The 27,375-nt window shown below is 52.3% G+C and overlaps 1 protein-coding gene across 2 annotated transcripts in view; it reads left to right on the top strand.

Annotated features, from left to right (window-relative positions):
• NIM1K (NIM1 serine/threonine protein kinase) overlaps positions 1-26,570 on the top strand; it is a 42,829-nt gene extending 16,259 nt beyond the window's left edge. The window contains exons 2-4 of one of the 2 annotated variants that reach the window (XM_036020170.1): positions 13,321-14,317; positions 23,192-23,460; positions 25,701-26,570. In XM_036020170.1, the coding sequence (XP_035876063.1) occupies positions 14,020-14,317; positions 23,192-23,460; positions 25,701-26,450 (1,317 nt within the window). In that variant the 5' untranslated portion in view covers positions 13,321-14,019 and the 3' untranslated portion in view covers positions 26,451-26,570. Of the gene's footprint in view, positions 1-13,182; positions 14,318-23,191; positions 23,461-25,700 lie in introns of those variants that run through there. The other variant, XM_028527043.2, reaches the window with a different exon arrangement.
• The last annotated feature ends 805 nt before the right edge of the window (positions 26,571-27,375 follow it).

Here is a 27,375-nt window from a genome sequence, read left to right as displayed (position 1 = left end):
TGGTGCTGATCTTGGAGGACGAAGCAGGAGAGCATCTGTCTTAGAAGCCCCTGTGCCCCCCAAATGGACACACCTTCTGCCTCTTCTCGGGTGCGTGTCTCCGTGCCGGTGCCCCCACCCCCGCTGGACTGTCGGCTCTCCCCTGCGGGATCCGGGCAGGATGCCCAGCCCACGAGGGATGGGAAACACAGGTTGGTTAGGTCTGAGCAGAGAGAAGACAGGAGAGGTTTAGCGCTGACCGAGTTAGTGGGGTGGGGGGTAGACAGTGAGAACTATCGGTGATCAACCGAGGCAGCTGAGAGCGAGCTGGGACGGTCTGCTCTGACCCCCTCACCCACAGCATTGGTGGGCAGCCTGCTTTGCACTAGGCTGGAGATGCATAGCACCAAGGGTTCAGCCTTCCTTATGCCAGAGACCATATCCCAGACATGAAAACACCACTTCATTGTTGAACAAATAGTCTAGAGATAATTACACAGCCTGCTGTGTTTGTTAGGAGGCTCCAGACCGGAGCCTCCCCACCCGGACCTGACCCCCCGCCGGCGAGTCGCCGGACCTCCTGCTGCTCTCAGTACAGCCCCCTTTTCTGTAAATGCGAGTCATGGGCACCTGCCTCCCGGAGCTCTTGTAAGGGTTAAATGGTGAGCACACAGAAAGCACCGAGAATAGTGCCTGCCCCATGATATGGACTGTTATTATGAACATCATAATATGAACATCATAATATTTTTAAAAGACCAGAATTGTTCATTGGGATTATCCATTAAATTTCAATGAACTGTTAGGTTTCGCATTTTCCCTGGCCACCTAAGCATCTTCTCAGTGTATGCATGCATGTATTGAGTTCAGAGCTTGAGCCATGAAGAAGCCACCACGCTCTTTTTTTTTTTACATTTGTTTCATTTTGTGAAATGATTACCTCGATGAAGAGCTCTGCTCTACCTTTGTAAAACCAGCCCCACCCCAGCAGTCACCGGGGCCGAGGGAGGCCCTGGGTGGATAATGCTGAGGAAGGGAAAACCATTTCTTTTCTTTCGAGTTAGGTTGATGTGAGTGAACTCGCGCCGTTTGAAATACGGATCGAAGGCTGTTCTGAGGAGCAGAAAGACTCTTCTTGAGGCTGAAGAAACAAACCTTTAGACAGCGAGAGTAGAAAGGCTGAATGTTGATTTCCATCGCTGAATGCAGGGAGCTTTCTGCACTCCTCCCCCGGGTCAGAGTGCTCTGTGACCCGCATGCACGGTGTGTGAGCCTCGCACACAATTCACTTGTGTGATCAGGACTTGTGTTACTGCAGGACGGCAGGTCCTTTCTAGTCGGTTTTCTCAGTAAAAACCTAGAACATGCTTCAGACATCGAACATGGATGGATACCCACTATTCTTTTTTTTAACATTCAGTATTATTTTGTTTCAGTTCCAGAAGTACAGCATGGAGGTTAGACAATCACATGCTGTACAGAGTGTTCCCCCCGATATTTCCAGTCCCCCGCCCCCGCCGGCACCACACATAGTTAATCACGCTATCATTGACTCTGTTCCCCCTGCTGCACTCTGCATCCCCATGACTGTTCTGTAACTGCCAGCCTGTGCTGCTCAGCCCCCTCCCCTCCACCCAGCCACCAGGGTGCCTCCTGTTCTCATCTCAGGAGCCAATCGCCTCCTTCAAGCCGGGCACGCACAGGAGTGCCTGGGACGTTGAGTGGGCCCTCAACAAACTCGTCAAGTGAAGAGGGAGTTGATAGCACATGATAGGTGTTTAATGAACGTTTGTCAAATGAATGAGTGATGGTGGTGATGGGGAGTGAGAATCAATTGATCATGAATAAGAGTGTCCTCTAGATTTTTTACCACGAAGGGGCTCAGTTCACACAAATCAGAAAAAAATACGGAGAGTCAGATCATGAGACATAGATCGCCTTCAAACCAATTTAGATTAACAATATTACTCGAAAAGGAGGAATGGTATAGTTTGTTGAAAATAACTTTTTCCTCGTAAGTAAATTAAGTAAATATGGTACTTTGTAAAACAATGAAATATTCATTTGTATCACTTTAGTTTCTTTCATTTGGCCAGTCCTCAGTAAGTATTTGTGAATTTGCTTTGTATGAAGGTATAAATAACTTGAAATATTTTGATATCAGAAAACCAAAATCAGAAGTCTCTTCAATTACTAATCAATTGTTATTCTATCCTTGACCTGTACACTTTCTTCTATCTATCTATCCACACATTTCTAATTTTTAAAGTTATTATATGTGTTATAAGACATAAACATACGAAGTAAAAGTTCATGGTGTGAACAGTATAAGCATCGTATAACGCTATGCTGCACAAATGTTAGGTTGCTGTAAAAAGGTCAGAACAACAGGAGCTTACAAAAGGTAGAATCTCCTTCTGTCACATCATAACACAAGTCAGCGACCCAGGGCTGACCTTGTTGGCGGCTGTGACCTAGTGGGGTACAGGCTCCTCCCCTCTCCTGGCTCTGCCCCTTGGCATTCATGCTTCCATCTCCGTCTCAGATGGCTGCTTCCATTCACAGGCAGGAGGTGTCTCTGCTCCTGATGGCGAGAACAGGGAGAAAGAAGAGGCGGAGGGCACGCTCCTTTCCTTTCAAGGGCACGACCTGGAAGTTGCATTTATCGCTTTGGCTCACAGCCCGTGACCGGAGCTCAGACCCACGGCCAGACCGAACTAGGAAAAGCTCCTGGGGAATAATACAGCAGTTGGATAGCCTTGTGCCTAGCTAAAACTTTTATGCTCTAGAATAGTGGTTTTCTGACCTGGCTACACAACACGGTCACCTGGGAAACTTTAAAAAAGACCAAAAAAACACCCCTGCCCCCAAACCAACTCAATGGTAATCTTTGGAGGCAGGGCACTTTTTTAAAACCTCCCTGGTGATATTCATGCCGGTCAAGTCTGAGAAACTGCTGTAGAAGAAAGAACAGGTAAGGGAGGTGACTCCCAACTGAACCCCACTCTGCACCCCCACCAAGTGTTGTCCAGGATCTGTTCTTCCAGACCTTTCTGCGTGAATATACAAGTAAACACAGGCATACACGTGTGCTCACTCCCAATAGTGACTCCAGAATTTCTACATGGGTGGGTCTTGGGACAGTAATGCTACTAGAAAAGCGTGCACCTCTGTTCACACGGCACCTGACATCAATTTAAGGTAACGTGAATTATCTGTATCAAAGGAGGGGCTCTGACGGAGAATTCGAGGTGGCCGGAGAGCTAAGGCCTACCTAAGCTGCCTCTTGGTTCAGTGCTGGCAAGTGTGGTCTAAAGAATCATCTGTCTCTTGCCAGTGGTTGGAAATGCCAACTCTATTGCATAGCAAATGTCCAGATCTTTTTTTTTTAGTCATCTCCATTCTGCTAGTCCAGGGTGCTATTGCACGCCAACACTTGCCCCCCTTTTCACGTGGAATAACTTCTCTCCTGTCCCCTGCTACCCACCCTCCCCCACTTTCCTCCACTGCTGGGCTGACATTTAAGAACTCTCAGGGGTGTCACTTCTCCTGCGAGAAGGGGTCACTTAGGAGGCACGAGAAGCTCTGCACACAGGTTCCAAGTTCCACTCCAACTTTTCATGGTGTAAAAGGAAGAGTGTTTGTTCTGCAGCAGGGTTTTCCTGCCCCACAGCCATGACCTTGGCCTCCAGCCTGCTGCTGTGAGACTGTCTTGGGTTCTGCTCAGGTGAAAAGAACGTCTTTTCTAATGGCCCCCCGGGCGGCCGCTCAGATGTTGTTCTTCGTGAACGCACGTGGCGCTGGGGTTGCAGAAAGTTACGAGGCAGCAAAAGAGCAGCTTCTGCTTTGACTTGCAGATAGTTTCAATCTAAAAATAAACCAGGAGCTGCAAATAGGCAAGACGGTCCCCGCAGGGTGCTTTCTGAATGAGTTACATCCGAGGAAGAACCCTTCTGCTTTCCCACTCGGGGCCACCTGCGTGCCATTCGCTCTGTGACTCCACCCAGCATCTCAGCGTCGGCCCCTGTTGGTGTGGAGGCGGGCGCAGTCCCCCAAAGAAGATAAGACTGGTGTTTGGAAGTGAATTACAACTGAGGTTAAAATCTTTGTGGGGCAAGCGCCTGAGCTTCTGCCGTGTCTCTATCGGAACGTGACTCCGTTCTCCTCCCCACGTGTTTGAAATGCCTTGTGTTTTGTCAAGTTTACTTAAATCCCCCGTCTCCACCCTCATGCAGCAAATGGTCAAGACATCTTTTAAAAAGAACGACTTTTTAAAAAAATTTATTTATGTTTTTAGAGAGGGAAGGGAGGGAGAAAGAGGGAGAGAGAAACATCACTGTGCGGTTGCTAGGGGTCATGGCCTGCAACCCAGGCATGTACCCTGACTGGGAATTGAACCTGCAACACTTTGGTTGGCAGCCCACGCTCAATCCACTGAGCTACGCCAGTCAGGGCTAAAAGAGCGACTTTTAAAAATTTTTTTTATTTTTAAATTATAGTTGAGCTTTGCGCAGTGGCAGCATCGTAGCCAGTGAGGTTTATCTGGGGCATGCTTATTGCTAAAGGAAAAAAAAGATAAATTATAGTTGACACACAATATTGTATTAGTTCCTGGAGGTGTACAACATAGTGATTAGACATTGGGTACCTTACGAAGTGGCCACGGTACATGTGTCCACCAGCTGACCCAGTCATAGCGCGGTGCGATGGACTGGCTTCCCCGTGCTCCGCTGCATCCCCAGCAGCTCTGTAACCTGCACTCACACCTCTTACTCCCCTTCTCCTGTGTCACCCACCCCCACCCCGCCCATCCGGCAGCTGCCAGTTTGTTCCCTGATCTATGTTTCTGTTTGATTTCTCTTGTATGCGGAATCTAAACAACAAAACAAACGAACAAACAAAACAAAACAAGAGCAGTTTCTTAACTGGAGTCAGTCTTAGTTTTTGTTCTTTGTTTTAAGCTCACCTCTCAGGCCAACCTGTTCTTCATTCATTCATTTGTTCATCCGTCCATCAACTCATCAGGCACTGTTGCCTGTTGTAAAGCACCTAGCATTTTAAAATCACAAATGCTGTATTTTTCGATCTAGTAAATTTTAACAAGCATTTTTTAAATTGCATTATAGAAAATTTTAAACAGATACAAAAATGGTGCAAAGAATGTTACAGTATAAAACTCCATGAACTCATCACCCAGCATCAAAAATTATTGATTCAATGGAAAAGGTCAGCCTTGTTTCATGGAAATTCCCAGCATTCCCTCTACTCCTGGCTGTTTTGAAGCACAGTCCAGACTAACCATTTTCAAAGATTAATGCTTGACTTCATTTAAAACAAACCTTTTAGCATTTTAAACTCCATTTATAAGTTATTCATTTTTTAAAAGTATTTTGGTTAACAAAATCACTTCCAAAATACTAACAACTCTTATAAATATAATGATTTAAACATATAAACAGGGTAGACCTTAGGTTCCCTTAAATGCATTCCAATGCTATTTATAGACAATAAAATTTCAACTTAAAATCATAAGTCTAAATCAATTGTTCAAGTCTTCATTTTAAATTAGAATCACAGAACTATTTTGTCTATTATACCTAATTTTCTTCACAAGTATATAAAATACCCATTTTTACAGGCTCATCAAAACAAAATATTAATACTATGGAATTTAAGTCTCTTTAATACTTGTGTTCTTTTTTTTTTAAGAATTTATTTATTTATTTTTAGAGAGGCAAGGGAGGGAGAAAGAAAGAGAGAGAGAAACATCAATGTGTGGTTGCTGGGGGCCATGGCCTGCAACCCAGGCATGTGCCCTGACTGGGAATCGAACCTATAATGCTTCAGTTCGCAGCTCGCGCTCAATCCACTGAGCTACGCCAGCCAGGGCATAATACTTGTGTTCCTAATGCCAAATCTTCCCAACATTAAAAGACTCTGAAACGCCAAGAAACTACTGTGTCGTGCTGGACCTCACAGAGGTGGGCAGCTTCCATCCACTTGACTACATTTGGGAATTAAACTCATCCACTCTGCTATCCTGTTGTTTTTCTAATCTCCCTCTCAGGACTCAAATTCTTACAGACACTTAACTGACAGCTGGAATATTTTATCGCTTTTGTCTAACTCAGAGGTCAGAGCTGCAAGAAAAATGCCAACGACAAAAAGGTGTTCTGTGAGCATTCATTGGATGGTTAAATAAACTCAGAGCACACTGGAACAAACAAAGAGCAGATTCCGTCTGTGTGCTTGTGTGCATTTCGAACAGCGCACGCTGCGAGGGAGCAGGCACACACCTAAGAGCGGTGCAGTGGGCACCTTCCCAGACGCATTTGGCTGTGGGCCTGTGGCCCGCCCTCCCCCTTTTTTTTGGATGACGTACGGATAAAGCCGGGAGCGGAGTCTGCAGACTGGCAATCTGAAGGCCAAATCTGGCCTGACGGTTCAGTGCACTGGGCCACAAGATGTTTAAAAAATATGTAATCCCTTATTGAAAAATTAGAAGGGCTCACCAACAATTTCTTGATTTCCAGTTGCTTTTGAGGAATTACAAGGCCTGGAAGAAGTAAGCCTACACTCAAGCACAGCCGCCTGGCTGGAGTGGGGCCCGGGCTGCCTCAGCAGGGCGACCCAGGGCCAGGCTGAGCCCCACAGAAGGCCTGCCAGCCCATCTCAGCAGAGGGTCTGTGACCTTGTCGGTCCAGGGAGCCTCAAGCGTGGTAGAACTCCGTGTGGAAAGAGCCCGCGTCAGCCCATCGGACGGGGCGGGCCACCTGTGGGTGGTCAACGGAACGAGGGAGACACAGGCCAGGTGGCCAAGAAAGTAGCCTGTGAGGTCAGGAGGGACAAGAGGCAGCACCAAGGGACAGCGCTGCTGTCCACCTGGAGGCCACATCCAGTTCACACTGGTTTTCCATTTGCTTCCAAGGGTCCCAGGTGCGGCCTCCACCTGTGGGACCTGGACATGTGGGGCGAGAATGGAGGAGCCAAAGGCCAAAGCTGAGGTGGTATGAGGGGCGTCCAACCTTCTGGCGTCTCTGGGCCGCACTGGAAAAAGACCAGTTGTCTTGGGCCGCACATTAAACACACACATACTAATGAAAACGGATGAGCCAAAAAAAAGGTTTTAAGTAAATTTACGATTGGTGTCGGGCCACATTTATAGCCATCTTGGGGCGCGGGCAGGCCACGGGATGGACACCCCTGGATGGTTTTTAAATGGCAACAAGCGATTTCCAAATGAAGCGTGTTTGCTAATAACTCCCCCTGAGGACGCGCCACTGCGGAGAACTTGGCTGCCATTCCATTCTTCTGCCGGGCTGCCCGACAGCCTGGCCCAGAAGTTTTGTAATTGAAACTCAGACAAAGAGAACAAAGCCGAGGTGGTTTTCTTTGATATTATTTTCACAGTGGGTTGCAAGTCAAGAAAATAAATTACCAAGCAAGCTCTGGGTTCTTTCATCTTATTTAATGCATTGCTATGCAGCAACAGCGAGTTAATAATTAAGGACCAGTTTGCCTCCACTTGAGGTTTTGATCTACGGTGACGGGACTCCGTGGTTTGGACTGGTTGGGTTCCTACGCTCTCATTACTGTCCGGAAACACTGGTCAGAATCAAAAGGGCAGAAGGCAGTGACAAGAAATCCCACTTGCGTCTAAGAAAGAGGGGTTTCATCTGCAATTAGCTATGTCGTGATTTCCATTACTTGCTTACTTTTCAGCATGATGTAGCTAGGACATCATCCAAACAACCTTTTTATAGTAACCCCACAACCCATAATGAGGGTTTCTATTTCCAGGCATCCAAGAAAAGTCTTTAGGAAAAAAAATGTTTTGCAGAATAAAAATGAGTATTTGTGCACCTAAATAGGACTTCTCTTTCCCGTTAAGAATTTTTTCATCTACTTTCTAATTCTGTTGGAATATGTGAGAGCGCAGAATTTTTCTCCACTTATTACTACTTTTTAAGTTTCTGAGATTTGTTGGCAATTCAAGTACAATGGAAAGCACGTGTCTCATTTCATTGGGAGGATGGTCATGTCACGCTAGTGTCAAACCCTGCTAATTCAGTGCTGGGCTTTCTGGATTCATTTCCTGATTTTCTTTTCTTTTCCTCTATTGTTTATCTCTTCTAGATGTTTTTTTTTTACTACAACTCTTCAATAAATTCTTTAATTTCAGTTTCCCAGACTGCTCTTTTTGTTCTGGTTTTCTGGATACACTATCTCATCATTGTCTTTGCTCCCTGCATTGTTGTTGTTATTTTGGTTGGGTGCGGTTTCTTTCTCTCGTCTGGGAGCCTTTGCTCAGGGATCTGGCGCGTCTCAACTGGCCATTCATTCTAAGCGAAGGCACGAGCACTAAACTCGGACCGGAAGCTCCCCCGTGCCGTGCTGGTGATCCTGGCACCTGGAGGATTGCACGGCAGGTGTCATGCACGGCAGGCAGTGTTTGTGTAGGAGAACCTCCCAATACTGGTTGCAGGAGGTCTTTTCTCATGAGCTATTTAGTTTCTCTGAAAGAGGAACCCCTGCCTGGGAGATTAGATGCTGGTTTCCTCCGTCCTGGAAACTCAGAGTGCAGGACTGCTGGCAGAAGCAGGCGAGAGGCTCCCACAGCCGGAGTCTGGCTGGATCGGCCCTCCCGACACGCCCCGAGCTGGGCTGGGGGAGGCAGAGAGAGGGACCACCTGGCTTTGGGGAGGGACAGCTCTACGGCCCAACAGCCCCCATGTTTTTGGTCTGCTTCGTTCCTCCACACTTTGAGGTCCTCGGTCTCCTGGGGTGTGAAGTCTTGGGTGTGCAGAAAGGTGCATCTCACTGGCTCATTCTGCCTCCCATCCTTCCCCAAATGTGCTTTCACCTGCCGCTATGTCCTCTCTTCTTCTCTTTGTCCTGTGGGTTTGCACCTTCTTTCCTCCTGTTATGGTGGCTTTTAGAAGGAAGGAGGGATAAATGCAAGTTAGAAATTCTCTGACTTGAGTTCCTAGTTATCTTTTCATTAAAAAAAAAACACCACATTAGCTATCAGAGACTCAGGTGTGCTCACTTCCCTGCATCGCCCAAGGTAAAGCAAGCTTATCGTGCACCAACTCTGTAAGAGGCCACACACGACACATTTTGTTTTCTTCCTTTAAGGTAAATACAAGTGTGTGTGGGGGAGGGAATGAAAATCATGTAAAAGTCAATAGTGAGAAATACGCTTTTCACTCCAATTCCCAGTCCAGTAGTTCTCCCCCCACCCCCAGGTACAGTCACTGTTGCCAGTTTCTTAGGTATACTGTCCTTTTTCTCACACTTCTGAGATCACATTATGTATATTCTTCTGTCCTCCTAACAGTGTATCTTGCATGTTGTAACTCATGCTTTTTCAGAAGTGCATAGTAATCCATGATATACAATGTCTGTCCAGAAAAAGTCCAGCCATTGTTAATATAATAAAATGGTTTGTGTGACATCAATGTAACCTGGCAGCCAAGGACAGTGGACTGGAACGCGCATGTGTGAACAGTGACGACTTCACTGCACTAGTCAGTGGGGGCGGTAGATGCCATTGAGTGAGCATGTGCACTGTGTGGCTGTTGCATTCAAACAGACTGAGTGAACAGAGCAACAAAACTGCATCAGATTTTGCATTAAGCTTGAGCATTCCTCCACATAAACTGTTTGGATAATTCAGAAAGCTGCAGCTATGGGCAACTGGTGATTGGCAGCTTCATCACAACAACTCACCCACTCATGTATCATGTTTTGTGCAGAATTTGGGGGGGAAACATCAAATCGCCCAGGTGACTCAGCCCCCCAGTAGCCCAGATGTGGTGCCCTGTGACTTATGGCTTTTCCCAAAACTAAAATCACCTTTGAAAGGGAAGAGATTTCAAACCATCGATGAGATTCAGGCAAATACAACAGGGCAGCTGATGGCGATTGGGAGAACTGTGTGAGGTCCCAAGGTGCCTACTTTGAAGGGGACTGAGGCATCATTGTCCTGTGTACAATGTAACTTGTATCTTCCTCAATATCTATTTTTCATAGGTGATGGCTGGATAGTTTCTGGACAGACCATATTTCGTCTATGTATAGTAATTTATTTCCTTGGTTGCCTACTAATGGGTCATTAAACAATTTCTAGTTTTTTGCTACAAAACAATGCAGCAGTGAGTACCTACCAATCCATTTTTATATTAGAAATAGGTGTATCTCTGTGCATGTGTGCATAAAATACAGTCTAGAAGTGAAATTGCTGAGGCAAAGGCTCTGGGTACTTGCATTTCACAGGCTGCCACAGCCACATTGCTCGCCAGGCAGTTGTACCAGTTTTCACTCTCAGTCACCACGAAGGGGAGTTTCCGGTTCCCCAAACCCTCTGCATTACCACCAGGGCAGGATCCCATTTATTTGTAGTTTCCAAATCTGTTTGTAAAAACTCTAATTTCAGTGTAGTTTTTATGTGCATTTTTTTTGGTTGTGAGTGAAGTTGAGCATGTTTTTATATAGTATAGAGCCATTTGTGCTTTCTGTAAAAGGTCTGCTCATGGTCTTTGATTTTTGTCTTAAGATATCGGTATTTTTCTTATTGATTTGTGACAATTCCTTATCTAGGAGATTAGTCCTTTGTCTGTCTCATACATTGGGGAGCTTTCCCTGCCAGTTTACCATTGAATTCTCTCACTTGTTTATGACATTTTTGGCTAACTGAAAGTTATTATTTTATGTAGTCGAATTTAATGTTTTCTTGTACGGCCTTCTCTGAGGTCACTTTTAAAACCTGATTTTTTTCTAGTATTTTACGGTCTCATTTATTTTGCATTTGCTTAGGTGATCTAGTTGGCCTTGATTTTGAACTGGGCAGGACAGAGAGGTTCAGTGTTTTCCGGTTGGCTGGCTGTCTTCCCCAAAATTTCAGTCCCTCCTCAATCCAAACTCACAGCAACGTTCTCGAAACCGTGAAACTGCCACATCTGACCTAGCCAGATGCATTGCCTCCCCGGTCACGAAGGCCAGACAGTCGGTTTCAAAGCCTCTGCCCAGGAAACTTAATCTGTGGGTGTCTCGTGTGTAATCCAAGTGCGCTTGGCAGCTGTGTCAGGCCCCTCCGCAGGGAACTGGAAGGGGGGGCGGGGGGCAGGTTCCTGGGGGCGCCTGAAGTTAGTCAGGGTAGCAAGTCCAAAATCTGACTGCAAACTGCAGGCCTGAGTGGAGCTGAAGCTACAGGGTGCGGGTCAGGAGGGTCGGGGAGCCGGGAAAGCAGAGAAAAAGTCCCGGCCCGCCACTGCGTGGAGTCCAGACCGAGTCCCAGGAGGCATGAGGCCTAGGGGCCTGGGCGGGGCGCCGGCCTTGTGCAATTGGCAAGGTCAAGGTCGGGGGAGACTTTGTTTTTTCTGTCCTTTTCGAGCAGCCCTGTAGCAGTCCTCAGTCTGATGGTGGGATGTGGACCCGCCTGTCACCTGCTCAGGAGGCGGGGCCTGGAACCCTGATGGTCCATAGAAGGCCGCCCAGGCCTTGGGGGAATGTGAACGGAAATAAGCTTCCGGAAAGAATTCACATAAATGATGGGATAGTGCCGTTAGTTTATAAGTAAAGATATTTACATCTACTGAATCATACCCAAATGTAGCGACCAATAAATTGGTAAGTTAATTCATTCCTTCTTTGTCAAACTTTTACTGGATAAGGGCCTGGCACCGTGCTGAGTCCTGGGGGAGAGAGGAGGAAGGGGCAGGTTCCTGCCTGCCAGGTGCCTGTCCCGTTGGGGTGCAGGTGGGTCAGTGGCACAGGCCGCAGGGGGCTGAGAGGCCCCGAGAGAGGCACGCGGGCGTCCTGTGAACGGCCAGCGGGGACTCAGAGCCACGCAGCTCCTCACGGAGCCGGCTGGAGCGTGAGATGGTCAGGCAGCGTGGTCTGGAGTCCTTACTCTCTGCATAGGTTAAACTCAAGTTTCAGGATTACAAGTAACGCCACCCTTCCTCTCGTCTGTGCGGTCTCCTTCTGCCAGGGCTCTGAGATCTAGTGCCAGGGGGTTCTTAATCTGAGGGACAGGGTGGGCTCTCCCAGGGTCCGTGAGCCCCTTAAGAGTGTACACAAATGATGTGTGCGTGCCTTTTTCCTGGGGATGGGGTCACAGATTTCCTTAGAATCTCAAAGGAGTCTGGGACCCTGGAAAGCTTAAGAACCAGATTTAGATTTCCCTCAATCTACTTAAGGATCTTTTACCTTCTTTTAAAACATCCTAATCAGACTCTAACCTAGAGGTGTGTGTGGTTACTAACAGGTGGCTCCTTGAAACCTTCTTCCTTGACCCTTCTGGCTGCCCCCTCCCCCAGCCCCTCAGGTCTCCTCCTCCCTGTCCTTCCTTGTCGTTCTTGGGCAACCGGGTACTTCACCGCACGTCACCATCACCGTGCCAATGTGATCTCAGCATCAAACAGAACCGGAAATCCACGTTTCCAAAGCAATCTCTCCTGTTTTGCCGCAGGTTTTCGGGTCAGCGCGCTCAAATCCAAAACTCAAGTTGAGCACACAGTTAGCGAAGACTTTCTTTACACAGGACCCTGGGCTCCAGGCTGAGGGAGACGGGAGGGAAGTAGGACCTGCAGACGACGAAGCCAGCCCAGCGCCCCTCTTCACGAGACGAGAGGGTCCGGAACGTGCACCGAGTGCCACAGGGGCTGAGAGAGGAAGGGATTGTTTCTCACTCTGGGGCGTGGGACCAAAGGCCACAAAGGCGTTCTAGCTGGTCAGTAGTTCTTATCGCTCTGACCTCGGTAACACTACCTTCTGTTCCTGCACCTTCTGAAGGAGCTGCGGGACCTGGAGCCTGACACCTGATCAGAGACACCCAGGAAGCAAGGCTAGGAGGAGACCTGGCCTTTGTGGTCGGACGACCACAGAGAGAAAGGGTAGGAGCCAAAGTGCAGGAAAAGCTGCAGGAGAACAGACAACTGGAAATACACTGGAAATAGCACAGTACTATTTGAATCAACGTAAGACCTTTTGAAAACTGATATTAATAGAACATCTTTATCATGATTACTATCAGTGTTGTGTGTTAAAAGTCTGGCTTGAAAGCAACCCAAGGCATCACGCATATTTTCCTAAACCTCAAAGAACGGGAAAACTGTTTAGCTGGGAGCGTTCCCGGGCTGGGACGGCTTCTCTGAGGCGTGGACGGAGGAGTGAGTGTTATACGTTTTCTTCTTACTAGGTCACACGTCATCAAGCGTTTACTGCTGGCATGAGTCACAGCCGAAAGTCGGAAGGTGCTTTCAGATCCCACGTTCGTCCCACATCCTGTGCAGTTCACCAGCCTTGCTGATACATTTTCTTCCTCTCTGTTCCTAGGTCGGACCAGCGCCTGCCAAAGTTTTGAGGCAGCTCACGGCTTAGAGGAAGGCTCACGTAATTAAAGGCCGGCTAAAGTGACCTCGTCGCGGGGATTTAATCCTCCTCCGGCTGCTGCCGTGTGACCAGCAGGCTGATCTGCAGGTTTCTGCCCTCCCGCCCAGGTCCAGACGCGTGGGTCTCCGGGGCCCGCCCACTAGTGCCAAACAAGGCCGGTCAGAGCCGAGGACCGAGGACCGAGGACCGGCAGCAGGGGCCCGGGGCTTCCAGAGTGAAAGAGGCGCTGGCCACCCAAGGAGATAGCAAACCGGAGCCTTTGTCCTGGGACTCGGCCACCTACCACGGAGCATCAGAGCTCGTGGCTGGCCAGGAGGGCCCTGCAGCCTGCCAGGGAGGTGTCCACGGCGGCTGGCTGTGAGCCGCTTGCACAGTGAGAGACGGAGAGTCCAGCGCGAAGGAAGGTGTGAAATGTCCCTAGCAAGGCCAGCGGCTTTGGGCGGGGCCGGGTGAGCCCCGCAGGCTCGGCTGACTTGCTGCAGGCTGGCTCTGGCCCTGGCCCTGGGTCTCAGGGGACTCGGAGCTCTGGCCGTCCCTAAGTCCCATCTCCCACCCGCCCCGCCTCCTCTGCTCCTCCCCAACCTGCCCTGGATCGGCGCCTCTGTGCTGAGATGGCGACGTGAGCCGGTGGTGACGGTGACGATGACAGCGGTGTATGTGAACGGAGGTGGCCTGGTGACCCCCCACTATGCCAGGTGGGACCGGCGGGACAGCGCGGAAAGCGGCTGCCAGGCAGAGTGCGACCAGGAGGCGGAGGAGGAGGAGGGGCAGGCTCGCCAGCTGACGCCCTTCGAGAAGCTGACCCAGGACATGTCCCAAGATGAGAAGGTGGTGAGAGAGATCACCCTGGGGAAGCGGATCGGCTTCTACCGAATCCGGGGGGAAATTGGAAGCGGCAACTTCTCCCAGGTCAAGCTCGGGATTCACTCCCTAACCAAAGGTAGGGTCTGGCTGCCCAGGGATGGCCGCGGCCGCCTCCACGGGACCGGGGCGCAGTGCGGGGTGGGCTAGGGGTCCGGGGGTGGGGGCAAGGAAGCCAGCAAAGTGTGGTCCCGTGAGGCCCCATCCTCTGTTATTTCAGTTGATTTTCACAGTACTGGGGCGAGGGCACTGTTCTTATTTCCACTTTATAGATAGGGAAACTAGGGTCCAGAGAAGTTAAGCGTGGCTTCAGCAGTTCAGCCTTAGATGGTCCGACTCCCAAAACGCTCCCACGACACCGTGTGGGTGGACTCACTCCAACACTGAGGGGCCCCTGTCCTGGGGAGGTGGGAGCGTGGCTCGGCTGCGAGGCAGCTCATAGTCCGAGTCCTCGTTTGCACTGCCTGTTGGGGTTTGTGTGTCAACACCAAGGGCACAGGGTGGCCCGGGAGACCCCCCAGATCGCGCCGGCCTGTGGACAGCAGAGTGTAGTGTCCCCTGCCTGCCCGGGGCTGCTACTTCTGTGATATTTGGGGGAAGGGGGGTTGATCTCAGGACCTTCTGTGCCTCAGTCTGCCCTGCCGTGTCCTCGCTGTTGCGAGGCTCCTTGCTGTCCGTCGAAGCCCACACCCACTTGGCACCAGTCGCCCTGGACTCTAGAGCAGCGGCGTCCAGCACGCTGGCCTCGGGGAGGAACTCCGCAGAGAGCCCAGCAGCGTGGGCACTTACCCAGGTCACCTCTCCCTTAGCTGAAGCCTGGACATTATCCAAGGGAGTTAAAAAAATAAACAGAAGAGGAACGCTTGCAACTCAGTATAATTTTGCTGACTTCCAGAGCCCCTGGGCCCCGCCCTCCCCCTCCCTGGGGGCCCTGTCCTGGCGTGTTCTCTGCCAGGACCAGCTGCCGGCTGCCTCCAGGGCTGCCCTGCTCTTGTATGTCTTTTGCCCTCCTTCCTTCTCCTCTCCCAGTCTTGAGTTCCTCCCACCCCTGTGTTTGGCCCCTATAGAGGAAACACCCAACTCCCCCCCCCCCACGCACACACTCACATGCATTTACACACACACTCCCACGTCACTGGAGCTGCAAGTGCCCTTCCCTGCTGCCCTGAGCCCGTGTGCCGGCTGCTCACCGTCCTTGGCTGCGTGCACCACGGACCTCCCGTGAGCCACAGGCTCCTCACGTGTAAAATGCGGCCAATAACAGCGCTCACTCCACTCATACAAGGGGATCTTGTTGTGTAGCTCAGATCTAATCAGGTCGGGTGTTGCTTCTCAAGAGTCTAGAGCAAGAATGAGAGAAAAAAGATGGAACACGTGGGGAGGGGAGGAGAGGGACCAGAGACAGAAGACAGGGCCAGGAAGCGGGGAGACGTTGGACAAAGGCAAACCATGGGAGGACGTCGGGAGGGGACGATGTCCAGGATGCTGCTACTAGTCTGCTTTGGCTGATGTCATGCGTCCGCCCGTTCCCGGGATGGGAGCCTGCTCCAGCAGCTCACAGAGCAGGGGCGCCTTCTGTCTGGTGGATCCGCAGCAGGGATGGGGAGCCAGGTTTCAGCAGCTGACTGTCTCCAGCCCTCCTCGTCCTCGGGGCCACGTGGTTTCTTGTTTCTGTTTCCCTTGGTGGGTGTGTGCCGTCCTCACCCTTTTTTCAGCAGAGTGGCTTTCTCCGCTGGATCGGCAGAGGCGTAGTCAAAGATCCCTGCGGCGCATCCCGCAGCCGCACAATCCCTCAGCATCCTCGTTCGCCTCCAGCCCACTGATTTCATCCCATTTCAGCTCAGACTTTAGAGCCAGGGAGAATACAGGGGCGAGCCGAAGTAGGTCTACAGACGTGAGTGTGTGAAACACAGTTTGTTTTTGCATTATTATTTATTAATTATTGTATTACTTTTTATTTCTTTTTTTAATGATTCTATTCATCTATTTTTAGAGAGGGAAGGGAGGGAGAGAGAGAGAGAGAGAGAGAGAGAGAGGGAGAGATATCAATGTGCGGTTGCTGGGGGTCATGACCTGCAACCCAGGCATGTACCCTAACTGAGAATTGAACCCGCAACACTTTGGTTCACAGCCTGTACTCAATCCACTGAGCTATGCCAGCCAGGTATTATTTCTTCTTATTATTATTTTTTAAAGATTTTATTTATTCACTTTTAGAGAGGAAAGGGAGGGAGAAAGAGGGAGAGAGAGAAACATCAATGTGCGGTTGTTGGGGGTCATGGCCTACAACCCAGGCATGTACCCTGGCTGGGAATCGAACCTGCAACACTTTGGTTCACAGCCCGTGCTCAATCCACTGAGCTACACCAGCCAGGGTTCTTATTATTATCGTTAACCTACTGTGGCCCGCCCCTGTATGACCGCTCACCGGCCAGCCGGCGATGGGCCCCCCTGGAGCCCTGGGCACGCCTGTGTCGAGTCAGCGGCAGCCCTGAGGGTCGTCAGCCCCACGGCTTTCTCCGCGGAGCCCAAGGTCCAAGCGTGTGTCTTTGAGAAGGCAAGCGGAGAGCACAGCAAAGGGACAGGGCCGTGTCCACCGCAGACACGGGCGCCGGGCGAGTGAGAAACACGGGTCAGCCCCGGATTCCGCAGACAGGCCATGAGGCGGGGCGCACGGAGCAAGGCAAGCACCGGCCACTGGATGTGTACGGTGACTCCCTTCAGAATGCCGCGAGTTCCGTTGTGTCCTGAAAGTAAGTCAGTCCTAGTCCCTTGAGGGTCAGAGGAGGACGCATTACCCTGCTGTGCACTTGAACACTGTAGTGGCTTCATGGGCGCGAGATCCTCAGTGCAGACCCGCTCTGTTGTCAAAGGTTCAAGGCCCCCCTGGTTCCGGGATATGTGTGCCGAAGGGGAGGGAGGTCAAAACAAGACAGAGATGTGCCAGCAGGTAACTGGGCGCGTGAATGCAACAGAAAAAAGAAACCCCTGACTTCACCTCGGGTCTCGTAGGCCCCCTCGGGAAGACCTAGGCCTGGCCCGAGCCTCGTCTGTCTTCTGGGGCTCTACCCAGAGCGAGCCCCCGAGCGCAGGGGAGAGTAGGAAGGTGAGAAGCGTGGGCACCAAACAGTGTGGGTGCAAGCCCAGGTGCAAATCCACGTGAGGCGATGCCGACAGCGGGGGCAGGCAGGTGCGGGGGGCCGAGTCTCGCTCGGGGCAGGACGACAGAGTCAGGACGAGAAAACTGTGGCTTGTGGATCGAGAGGGGACATTAGGCTGCTCTGAGCAGACAGGAATAGAAGGAGGAGGGGGGCAGCCCTCTAAAATCTGTACCTCTACAAGAAGAAGGAGATTTATTCGTGAGCGGTTTAGGAAGCCTTGCTGGGCATCTCAGACGCCCTGACCCCTAGCTAGGCCGCGTCAGATTACGTAGGAATGGAAAGTGATTCGTATCAGCACGGTCCCCCCACACAAAGCCAGCCTGCCCCGGGCTGTCACGAGGTTTTCTAGGAAACACGGGCCGCCTGGATAAGAGAAAGGAACAGCGTCCCAGGACAGTGGTTTTGACAAAGGTGCCCGCTGCCCTGGTCTCTAGAAAAAAGACTCCACGACAGGCCCCCCCTCCCCGGCGGGGGTTTATTTTTATAACGAACAGCTCAGATTCCCCCGGGGCCTCGCAAGCCGAGAGGGCAGGCTGAAGCCAACACCATCAGAAATTAGGCTGATGAGAAATTTCTCAAAAGAGATGACGCACTCAGCCTCTGAATATTTCATGTCCCATCTGCTGTCACGAACAAAAGCAGAAGAGGCGGTGGTGTCTGTCCCTTTCTCGGCCGCTGCCCTTCCTGACCTCTTCCCCCCGGCCTTTCCTCTCCGGTGCTCTAGTCTCGTGTTTCCGCAGCAATTTCTTTTCACCTCCCAACTTATTTATTCATCAGTCCTTTTATCCCTCTCTTTAAAAAAAAATGTAATGGACTCTCCCGTGCCCCCACTTCGCTCTGGGCCTTTGCAGGGATGCATGTGATCCCGCTCTAGCCTGATAGGGACTCACGCTATGTCATGGAGACGGACAGGAAACAATGGGTGAGCGTTGTCACCCGGTAAGGTACCAAGGGTGGGCTCCCCTGTGCCCGAGGGTGTCAGGAAAGGGTCAGTTGACCAGGAAAGCCTTGTATGGGGTCTTGAGGTTTGAGGAGAAATCATACAGGACACGCAGCAAAGGGAATTCCAGGCAGAGGGAGGATGAAGAGTGCATGGAGGGGCGAGCCAGTCTGGGGAGTCTTTGAGGCCTGAAAGTAGTTCGGCGAGGCCGGAGCCCGGATGCCTCCGCAGAGTAGCGGGCGATACTGGGGGTGAGGAAGCCGGGGGGCTGATGGTGGAGAATCTTCTTGCATATTTGGATTTTGTCATTTGGTTCCTGGGAGTCATTGAAGAGCTTAAAGCGAGCAATGAACACAAGCGACTAATAGAATTTGATCTCAGTGAGGAAGGCAAACCTGAAGTTGGGGTGCGACCGGAGTTGGGGGGGTCAGAATAAAACATTAGTCTAATGGCTCCGATGAACGTGACCCCGAGTCCATCTCAGCTGGGGGGTGGTCGTGAGCATGGCGGGAAGGGGATGCATGGGAGAGAAATCTGTCCGAGTGCTGGAAACACTTGTGGCTTGTTGGATGGGGGAGGAGAGAGGGGGGCAGGGAGAGGAGGAATTGGGGGTGACTCCCAGGTTCCGGCTTGAACGATGAGCAGTCCACAGCGGACGCAGGCGGACAGATGGGTTTGAGGGGGAGATGTGGAGGCAGTGGCTTGGAAGGACACGGAGGTCACGAGCCAGTGAGTCCGACAGCCACCCCGGGGCCCAAGAGAATGATGTATGGATAAGGAATAAAGATTCGGAGCTTAACAAATCCAGGGAGAGTCTTGGGTGTCCTGGTCACAACTTCCCAGGTGCCCAACCTTTTGTCATATCAATCCCTGGAGAGTAAGAAACAGCGAACAAATGTTTGATGAAGTGGGTTAGCGTGTGAACTTCTCACGAACACTCAGCATTGGTGGGAAGTGCCCTGAGGGAGGGTCTCCAACTTAATCTCCTGGGATGACCTGACTGGGGGGAGTGGGGAGCACCTGGCAGTCTCTACAAAATCTTAATAGGGAAGACCCACTGATTCTAAAAAATGATCTCTCTCCTTGAAAACCTTTTTAAAAACAGGGATTGCCCTGGCTGGTGTGGCTCGGTTGATTGAGCACTGGACTGTGAACCGAAGGGTTGCCCATTCGATTCCCAGTCAGGGCACATGCCTGGGTTGCGGTCCAGGTCCCCAGTAGGGGGCGTGGGAGAGGCAACCATACAGTGATGTTTCTCTCCCTCTCTCCTTCCCTTCCCTTTTTTTTTAAAGGTGGATAAATAAAATCTAAAAAAATAAAAGTAAGAATAATTTAAAAACATCAATTAAAAATCATGGTTTTTTTACATTTTAAAAATAGTGAGCAACTTTTGTGACTCCATCCTAAAAATAAGTCCAATATTAGAAAGACAATTACCAAAAAAAGTGTTCATTGCGGCGTTCCCTGGAGTGCAACATGATCCAACAATATAGAAATAGTCAAGTAAATGAAAGCACGCACACCGGATGTAAGGTTGCACGGCCTTTAAAAACCACGACAATGCAGAGTGTGTGGCCTCATGGAACAGGGGCAGGGCGCAACGGAAAATGGAAAAGCAAGACACAAAGCCGAGCGTGCACGGGGGTGCTCACGCTGTCCCTGGGCCCCTGTGGGGGTTCAATGAGACCGTTGCTGAGCATCGACTGTGTAGCAAGCCCTCGTCTGGGTTCCCGAGACACAGCAGTGAACGAAACGGATAACAGTCTCCGGCACATGGAGCTCAATTCCGGTGGGGAGAGACCCACGGAAGTCGGCCAGTCAGTCGTGCGTCCTGTGAGGTCAGGACAGTGACAGGACGGGAAACAGGACGGGGAGGGCCCGGGAGCACTGGGGGCTTGCAGGCTCAGGTAAGCCGGCCTGGGCCAGCCTGACTGACGAGGGGATAATTGAACAGAAGGAAATAGGGATCTGGCGCGGATGCACACCAGGGAAAGCCGTCGGGCAGAGGGAACAGCACGCACAAGGGCACCGGCGGGGGAACCTGTCCGCTGTACCCTGGCAGCGGCCGCGGGGCGAGGGCAGCGAGTAGCAGGCAGCAGACCCCGCGGGGCCAGCATGTCAGGGTAAGGATAGCGGCTTTTCCTACCGGTGAACCAGAGCCCTCGCAGGGAGCAGGGAAGCGATGCAATCTGCCTTGTGCCTTAACAGGATCACCTGGCTGCTGCATTGAAAATAGCCTGCAAGGGGTCAAAGGCAGAAAAGGAGAGGTCAGTTAGGAGCCTGTGGCAATGACCCAGGCCGGGGCTAAGGGTGCCTTGGGTCAGGACAGTAGCAGCGGGACACTGAGGCGTGGCTGGACACTGCTCTGTGTAGAAGGCAGAGGTAACAGGATTTGCTGATAGACTGACAATGGAGTGCGTACAAAGGAGAAGAGTCGAGTGCTCAAGGTTTTTGATCTGCCCAGCGGCCAGAAGAGCACTTGCCTTTACTGAAGTTGGGATGAGTGTAGGGGGAGCAGGTGTGGGCGTGGGGGCAACACGTGCTCAGTATTGACCATGTGTGTTGCACATACTTATTACACGTCTATTACACACACACGGCAGATGCTTCCCATGCCTCACCGTCTCCTTGGGCCTTACCTCTTCCGTGCATGCAGGCCCTGCCCCCCCTGCAAATGCCAGTCCCTCCATCTGTCTGCTGCTGGGCTTTCTCCTCCTACCTGCAGGGCAGGCCACAGGGACAGGGGAAGTGACACCCCCAGGAACAGCCAGCCACCGGTGACTGGCGTAGGAGATGGGCAGGGACCCCAGCTCCCTCGCTTGTCTCCCGATAAAGCGTAGGCATCGCAAGTCTCAGCAGGGCTAACTGGTAACGTAGCAACACCCGCTTTACTGGCCACCTTCCCTTTCTACCTCCCTTCCTCCTCCTCCTACCAGCATTTCCTGGGGTCCCCTCCTCCCTCGGTCTACTTGTACTTGACTCTCTGCGTCAGGATCTGCTTCTGGCAGAACCCGAACTAAGACAAGTAACCGAGTGGAGAGGTCGCGTAGGCAGGTGTGTGTATGTGCGGATGCATCTGGAGTCGCGGAGGAGATACTTGGAGAAAAGAGGGAAGTGGGCGACCTGGCTCTTGAGCCACGGTAACGTGGGGAGCAGTGGGCAGCGGAGAGGGGCCTGCGCGTTATCAGCAGCCTGGGCCACCGCCTGGGCCAGCGCTGGGGGGGGGGGGGGGGGCCCAGGCGGGACAGAGGCCTCCTCTCCGGGAAATCTGCCCTTGGAAGGACCGCACACCCAGTGGGCTCCACAAAACCGGGAGTTCATGCATCAGGTGGCAGTGCGCAGATCCATCGCTGGGGCCCATGGCCCGCACCGGTTCCGGCCCGGAGGGTCTACTTCCTCCTCCTTCCCCAGCCCTGCCGCCCCAGCCCCCAGCAAAATCCGCCTCTTCCCATGCTAGGAGTCCTTCTTGGATACACCGATAACACTCCTACTTTAAACTAGCAGCGTCTGTTTCCGTGTGGGTCAACACTGGGCCAAACCTCTTCAAAGCAGGTCTTTTGCAAGTAGGTGCAGTGGGCAGGGTGCAATTTTGTTCTCCCCGGTTACTGGCCTAGAAAATCTTTCTTATCCAGTAGACAGTCTGGTCCACTTTGAGCCAAAAAAAAAATGAATGAAGGATTACCTTGGAGCAGAGATTCATTCAGTTTCAAATATCAACCATTTTTATTACACACTTAATCCATATTAACTCTATATCTAGGTTGCATAATTAGTTGCAGGGAAATGAGAAACTATAGATAAGCAAGAAAAATTTAAAGGAAAATTATTCATGATCCTCCTACTAATAAAATAATTATTCTAAACATTTTGATGACTATCTGACCAGAATATTTTCTATGCAACTGTATATTTGTATTTTTCCTCCCTTGTTCCATATTGAACATTTTTCATGTAATTATTTTGGTATCCACACTTTATGTTAGTCATCTCTCTTGCTGGATACTTAAGCCGTTCCCAATATCACAGAGGTCTTCTCATGCACACACGCAACCTCGTACATATGTCAGATGATTTATCTAAGATTAAATGCCAACAGTGAAATGGCTGGGTCAAAGGTGCAACCGTTTTTAACGCTCTCGATGCATAAACACCAAATTACCATGAATTGGTATCACAGTCGAGGAATGTACTAATTAACCTCCCCCGCTCACTAAGTCCCGGTGCGTCCAGGCACTGGCGAAGAGCATAGCCCCCGGGGGGTAGGGCAGGAGGAAGTCAGCACGGACAGGCCAGCGTGCTGAGACCGTAGTTGAGAGAAGAACACGGGCTCTGAGCATCGTGGCCGTCACAGGGCAGGTGCCACAGTCGCCGTCCTGGAAGAGGCTGGCTCTGAGACTAGCCTTGAGGGACCATCAGGAGTCGACCGAGGGAGAGCAGGAAAGGGGTCATGAGCCTGACCAGCGGAATGATCCCGGGGGGCGGGGAGAAAGGGGGCAACAAAGGCTCTGTGGCGGTCGGACTCCAGCTGTGCACGGCGAGGTGAGGGTGGAGGTCAGGAGTGACGGATGTGGAGGCTGAAGGCGGGAGAGGGGCTTCCTCGGCTGAGCAAAGGAGCCTGAACTGCACTCAGAAAACTGGGTAAAGATCACCAAACTAAAACCTTCGTGGGAGCCAGGCACTGGCACCAAAACGTGCGAGACACATGGACAATCAGGGATGAGCTCTGTTAGCTTGGGAGAAGCCATGTCCCCATGTCTGCGTCTCATACACTCAAGGGGCCAATCTAGTTCCCTTCCCGTTCTAAATTTCTACGAGCCCACGAATGCTGGCTCTGACGCTTTCTTTTTTCCAGAAAAGGTGGCCATTAAGATCCTGGACAAGACCAAGCTAGACCAGAAAACCCAGCGGCTGCTGTCCCGCGAGATCTCCAGCATGGAAAAGCTGCACCACCCCAACATCATCCGCCTTTACGAAGTGGTGGAGACGCTCTCCAAGCTCCACCTGGTGATGGAGTACGCAGGGGGTGGGGAGCTCTTTGGGAAAATTAGCACCGAAGGGAAGCTCTCCGAGCCGGAAAGCAAGCTCATCTTCTCCCAGATTGTGTCTGCCGTGAAGCACATGGTGAGTGGGACGTGGAGGAAAGTCCTGCTCCCATTCCACCTACGGTGGGAGCGTGGGGCCTCAGTGTGCCAGCATCCCAGGGTCCCAGAGGGCTTTAGTCCCTCAGGGCAGGCAGCGACCCCTTCTGTGAGCGTCCGGAGCCTGGCTGCGTGTGTGCTCGGGCCTCTGACGCAACACCCAGGAGCCCCCATTCACAGGGCGGCCCCCTGGCGTCCGCAGGTTAGCAGGAGTCCCTCTGAGCAGCCTGATGCCGCTCACTCAGGCCCTGGTCACATCGTTCCAACCCCATCTGCCACCACCCGGAGGGCTAGCTTCTTGCTGCTTCTCGGCCTTGTCCTCCGAGCCCCGTGTCAAGGATGCCTTCTGCCCTGTTACCACGTCTCACTCTCCTAACCCTGCCCACACTTCATGGCCCAGCTCAGGCCTGTCTCCCGGACACTCTCCTCAGGCCCATGTTGGCTCACAAGCCCATCTTCCTCGACTCCGGCTCTTGCTGCCACTGTGCTCCGACTTGATCGTGTCACCCTTCGTTCCCTTCTCCGATGATTCCTTCAGCTACATCTGGGCTCCTAAAGCCCTAGATCTCTTAGGAGCCGGTGCTCCAGGCAGCCTTTCTGCCCTTGGCCGTGATCCTGGGCGCACTGCAGCACCTGGGCTGCAGAACGCACGCACTCTGGCGGCTGTTAGGGCAGACGTTTGAGCCTTTTTCCCCAGATCTCGGTCAGTGCAATGGGCAGGAAACAGCCCCTGGTCCGGGGCCTGTATTAGTCGAGACACTGTTTCTCGTTTATTTCTCTGCCTGGATGTTGGAGGTCAAGGCCTGGGATCGGTGACTTTCTGACCACATTATCAGCAGGGGAGTCAGTGACCTGGGGGCCCAAGATAGCAGTCCAGAGGGAGGGAGGGAGGGAGGGAGGAGGAAGAAGAAGAGAGCAGAGCCTGATGGCAACAATGGAGGGTGTTTCAGACCTGAAGGTGGTCATTCCCGTGGCCTGTACTGAGGTGAGCCTGCCCAGGGCTGGGGAGCACGCCGGGCCCGTGTCACACACTCGAACCGCCAGGAAAGGAGTCTTCCACGGTCTCCTGGGGAAAGAACCCAGCGGAGAGCCCAGCAGTAGAGGTGCAGGCTGAGCCCTCCGTGGCGCTGAGCCCTGCCGCTTCTCCCGGCTGTCTGGGCTCCGGAAAGAGGATGAGTCAAAGACGCAGCTCCGAGTCTCATCGGGTGCGTGTGCTCCGCGCCAGCGCCGAGCTGAGCCTGACAGACACAGCGTCACGTGCGGTTCTCACCACGCCCTCACGAGGTGCCCTCCGTGCCCCGTGTGACAAGGAGGAGCACTGACGCACGACACCGCTGGGATCGTTGGACCTAGAGTTAGTTAACCACACTGTCGGGCTCCAAAGCCTGGATTCTTACCCCAAAAGGCCTATCAATCAGCAAGAGTGCCAGGGAGCCATTCCGCAAGAGCCCCCAGGCCCGAAAGGGTCCAGATCGCCTGGAGTCAGAACCGAAGGGTGGGGGTGGGGCACGGGCTGACAATCAGCAGTGGCACCTGCGGCTGGAACCTTGCCCCCACGTGGCCAGGTCCCTGCTCACAATTCTGTAGAGGCAAAGGAGCCCAGCCAAGGGAGCATGGCTGGGAAGCTGGAGAGGGCTCCGAGCCCTCTTGGACTTGACCCTGGTCAAGAGGCTGCTCAGCCAGAAGAACCCGTCTCCAGCCTCACAGGTCATCGAGTCCAGGAACACATAGTGGCGTAAGATCTGGGTCTTACCTCTGGCACTAGTTCCCGAGTTCACACGTGTGGGACAGGCCCCACCCCCCACCCCACAGGGAGATACAGCCTTTCACCTCCTTGGGGCCTGTGGGTGGCTGGCAGTTACGCAGCCAGGGCAGCTCTGGAGGTCTGCCAACATGCTTCATCTCTGCTGAGTTTCTGCTCTGAGGGCACCTCCCTGTTTCCGAGCAACTGATGCCTTTTCTTAAAATTTATTTATTGATTTTTAGAGAGAGAGAGGAAGGCACAGAGAGAAAGGTTGATTTATTGTTCCACTTATTTAGGCATTCACTGATTGCTTCTTATATGTGCCCTGACCAGGAATCGAACCTGCAACCTTGGTATAGCAGGACAATGCTCTAACCAGCTGAGCTACCTGGCCAGGGCCTAATGCCTTTTTTTTTTTTTAATGTTGGTATTTCACTTTGGACATGACCATTTCCCCCTGTGTCCGTCTTCTCCCGCAGCACGAAAACCAAATCATTCACCGAGACCTGAAGGCGGAGAATGTGTTCTACACCAGCAGCACGTGCGTGAAGGTGGGCGATTTCGGATTCAGCACCGTAAGCAGAAAAGGCGAAATGCTGAACACGTTCTGCGGGTCTCCGCCCTACGCGGCGCCGGAGCTTTTCCGGGACGAGCACTACGTGGGCGTGTACGTGGACGTGTGGGCCCTGGGGGTGCTGCTGTACTTCATGGTGACGGGCACCATGCCCTTCCGCGCGGAGACCGTGGCCAAGCTGAAGCGGAGCATCCTGGAGGGCACGTACAGCGTGCCCGCGCATGTGTCGGGGCCCTGCCTGCGGCTCATCCAGGGCGTCCTGCAGCCGGTGCCCGGCGAGCGGCTGGGCGTCGACCCCATCATGAACCATGAGTGGATGCAAGGGGTGCCGTACCCCGCCCCTCTGGAGCCTTTCCAGCTGGACCCCAGACACCTGTCGGAAACGGGCGCCCTCCGAGAGGAAGAGAACGAGGTCAAGAGCACGCTGGCACACCTGGGTATCACGGAAGAACACATCCGAAACAACCAGGGGCGGGACGCCCGGAGCTCTGTCACTGGCGTGTACCGGATCGTTCTGCACAGGGTCCAGAGGAAGAAGGCTCTGGAAGGTGTCCCCGTAGTGACACTGCCAGACCCTACAGACAGGGACCTGAAGAAGGGGTCCCGTGTCTACAGAGGCATAAGACACACATCCAAATTCTGTTCAATTTTATAAATTGCGCTGGACTGCTGGTGGTGAACCAGGACCATTGCTGCTGCTGCTTTTAAACTTTTTCACAGACAACTTGGTGGAGATATTTTTTTGTAATTTTTAAATAAATTTAAATTTAAGGTATGCATTCCCCCCCCCCCCCAAATAAGTGTTATTAGCTCAGATTCTGGCTTGATTTACAAGCTTCTCTTGTTCTCAAACTCTAGCATGTATTCATTGAATCGAGAAATGCCTTTTATATTAATACCTACTATAGGCCAGGCTGGGGGAGACAGTAACAGTGACACACGCTAGGTTCTTCCTGTTTCATGCGGGATATTCTAGTGGGGACAGAGGCACTGACAGAAGGATTTGGGAAAAAGCTGTCATAGGGGTGGAGAATTCAGACAGGGTAGTTGATGTGAGGGGCTTGCCCCTTTGGGCTACATCACTGGGAAGGGCCACTTCGAGTGGAGGACAATCGGATGTGAGTGAGAAGCAGGAGTAACTTGAAAAGCAGACCAGGCGCGCTCCAGGCAGCCAGGGGTCTTAGACCGGCCCCGCCCAAACAGAGCCCCAGACTGAGGCTTGCAGGTAGAGCAGTTTATCCGGGGGCAGCGGCCAGAGAACAGGAGTGCGGGGCTGGGTGGGGGGAGCGGGTAAAGGGAAAGCCGGCAAGGGTGGTGGGTGCTCAGTCTGCAGGCTCCTCCGAGGAGCCTCATGAAGCTCATCTCCGGGGTCTGCCCCGGGCACAAAGGGGAAAACATTCACCCGTCAGCTCCACAGCGGCCCCACGGTGTCGCCTGCCCTGCACGCTCAGATGGCGCTGTGTGGGAGCCGGGTGGGTGGGTCCCCAGTGCCCCCCACGCCCATGTCAGAGAAGCCCTGGGAAGTGCGAGGGCCTCACCATTGGCCATGTAGGACCGGCGGGAAGCTGTCTTGGACGTGC

Source organism: Phyllostomus discolor, chromosome 3 (genome assembly GCF_004126475.2).
Source record: "Phyllostomus discolor isolate MPI-MPIP mPhyDis1 chromosome 3, mPhyDis1.pri.v3, whole genome shotgun sequence".
Lineage (NCBI taxonomy): Eukaryota > Metazoa > Chordata > Mammalia > Chiroptera > Phyllostomidae > Phyllostomus > Phyllostomus discolor.
The sequence above is the reverse complement of the archived record's forward strand: the minus strand, read 5'-3'. Positions and strand labels throughout refer to the sequence as shown.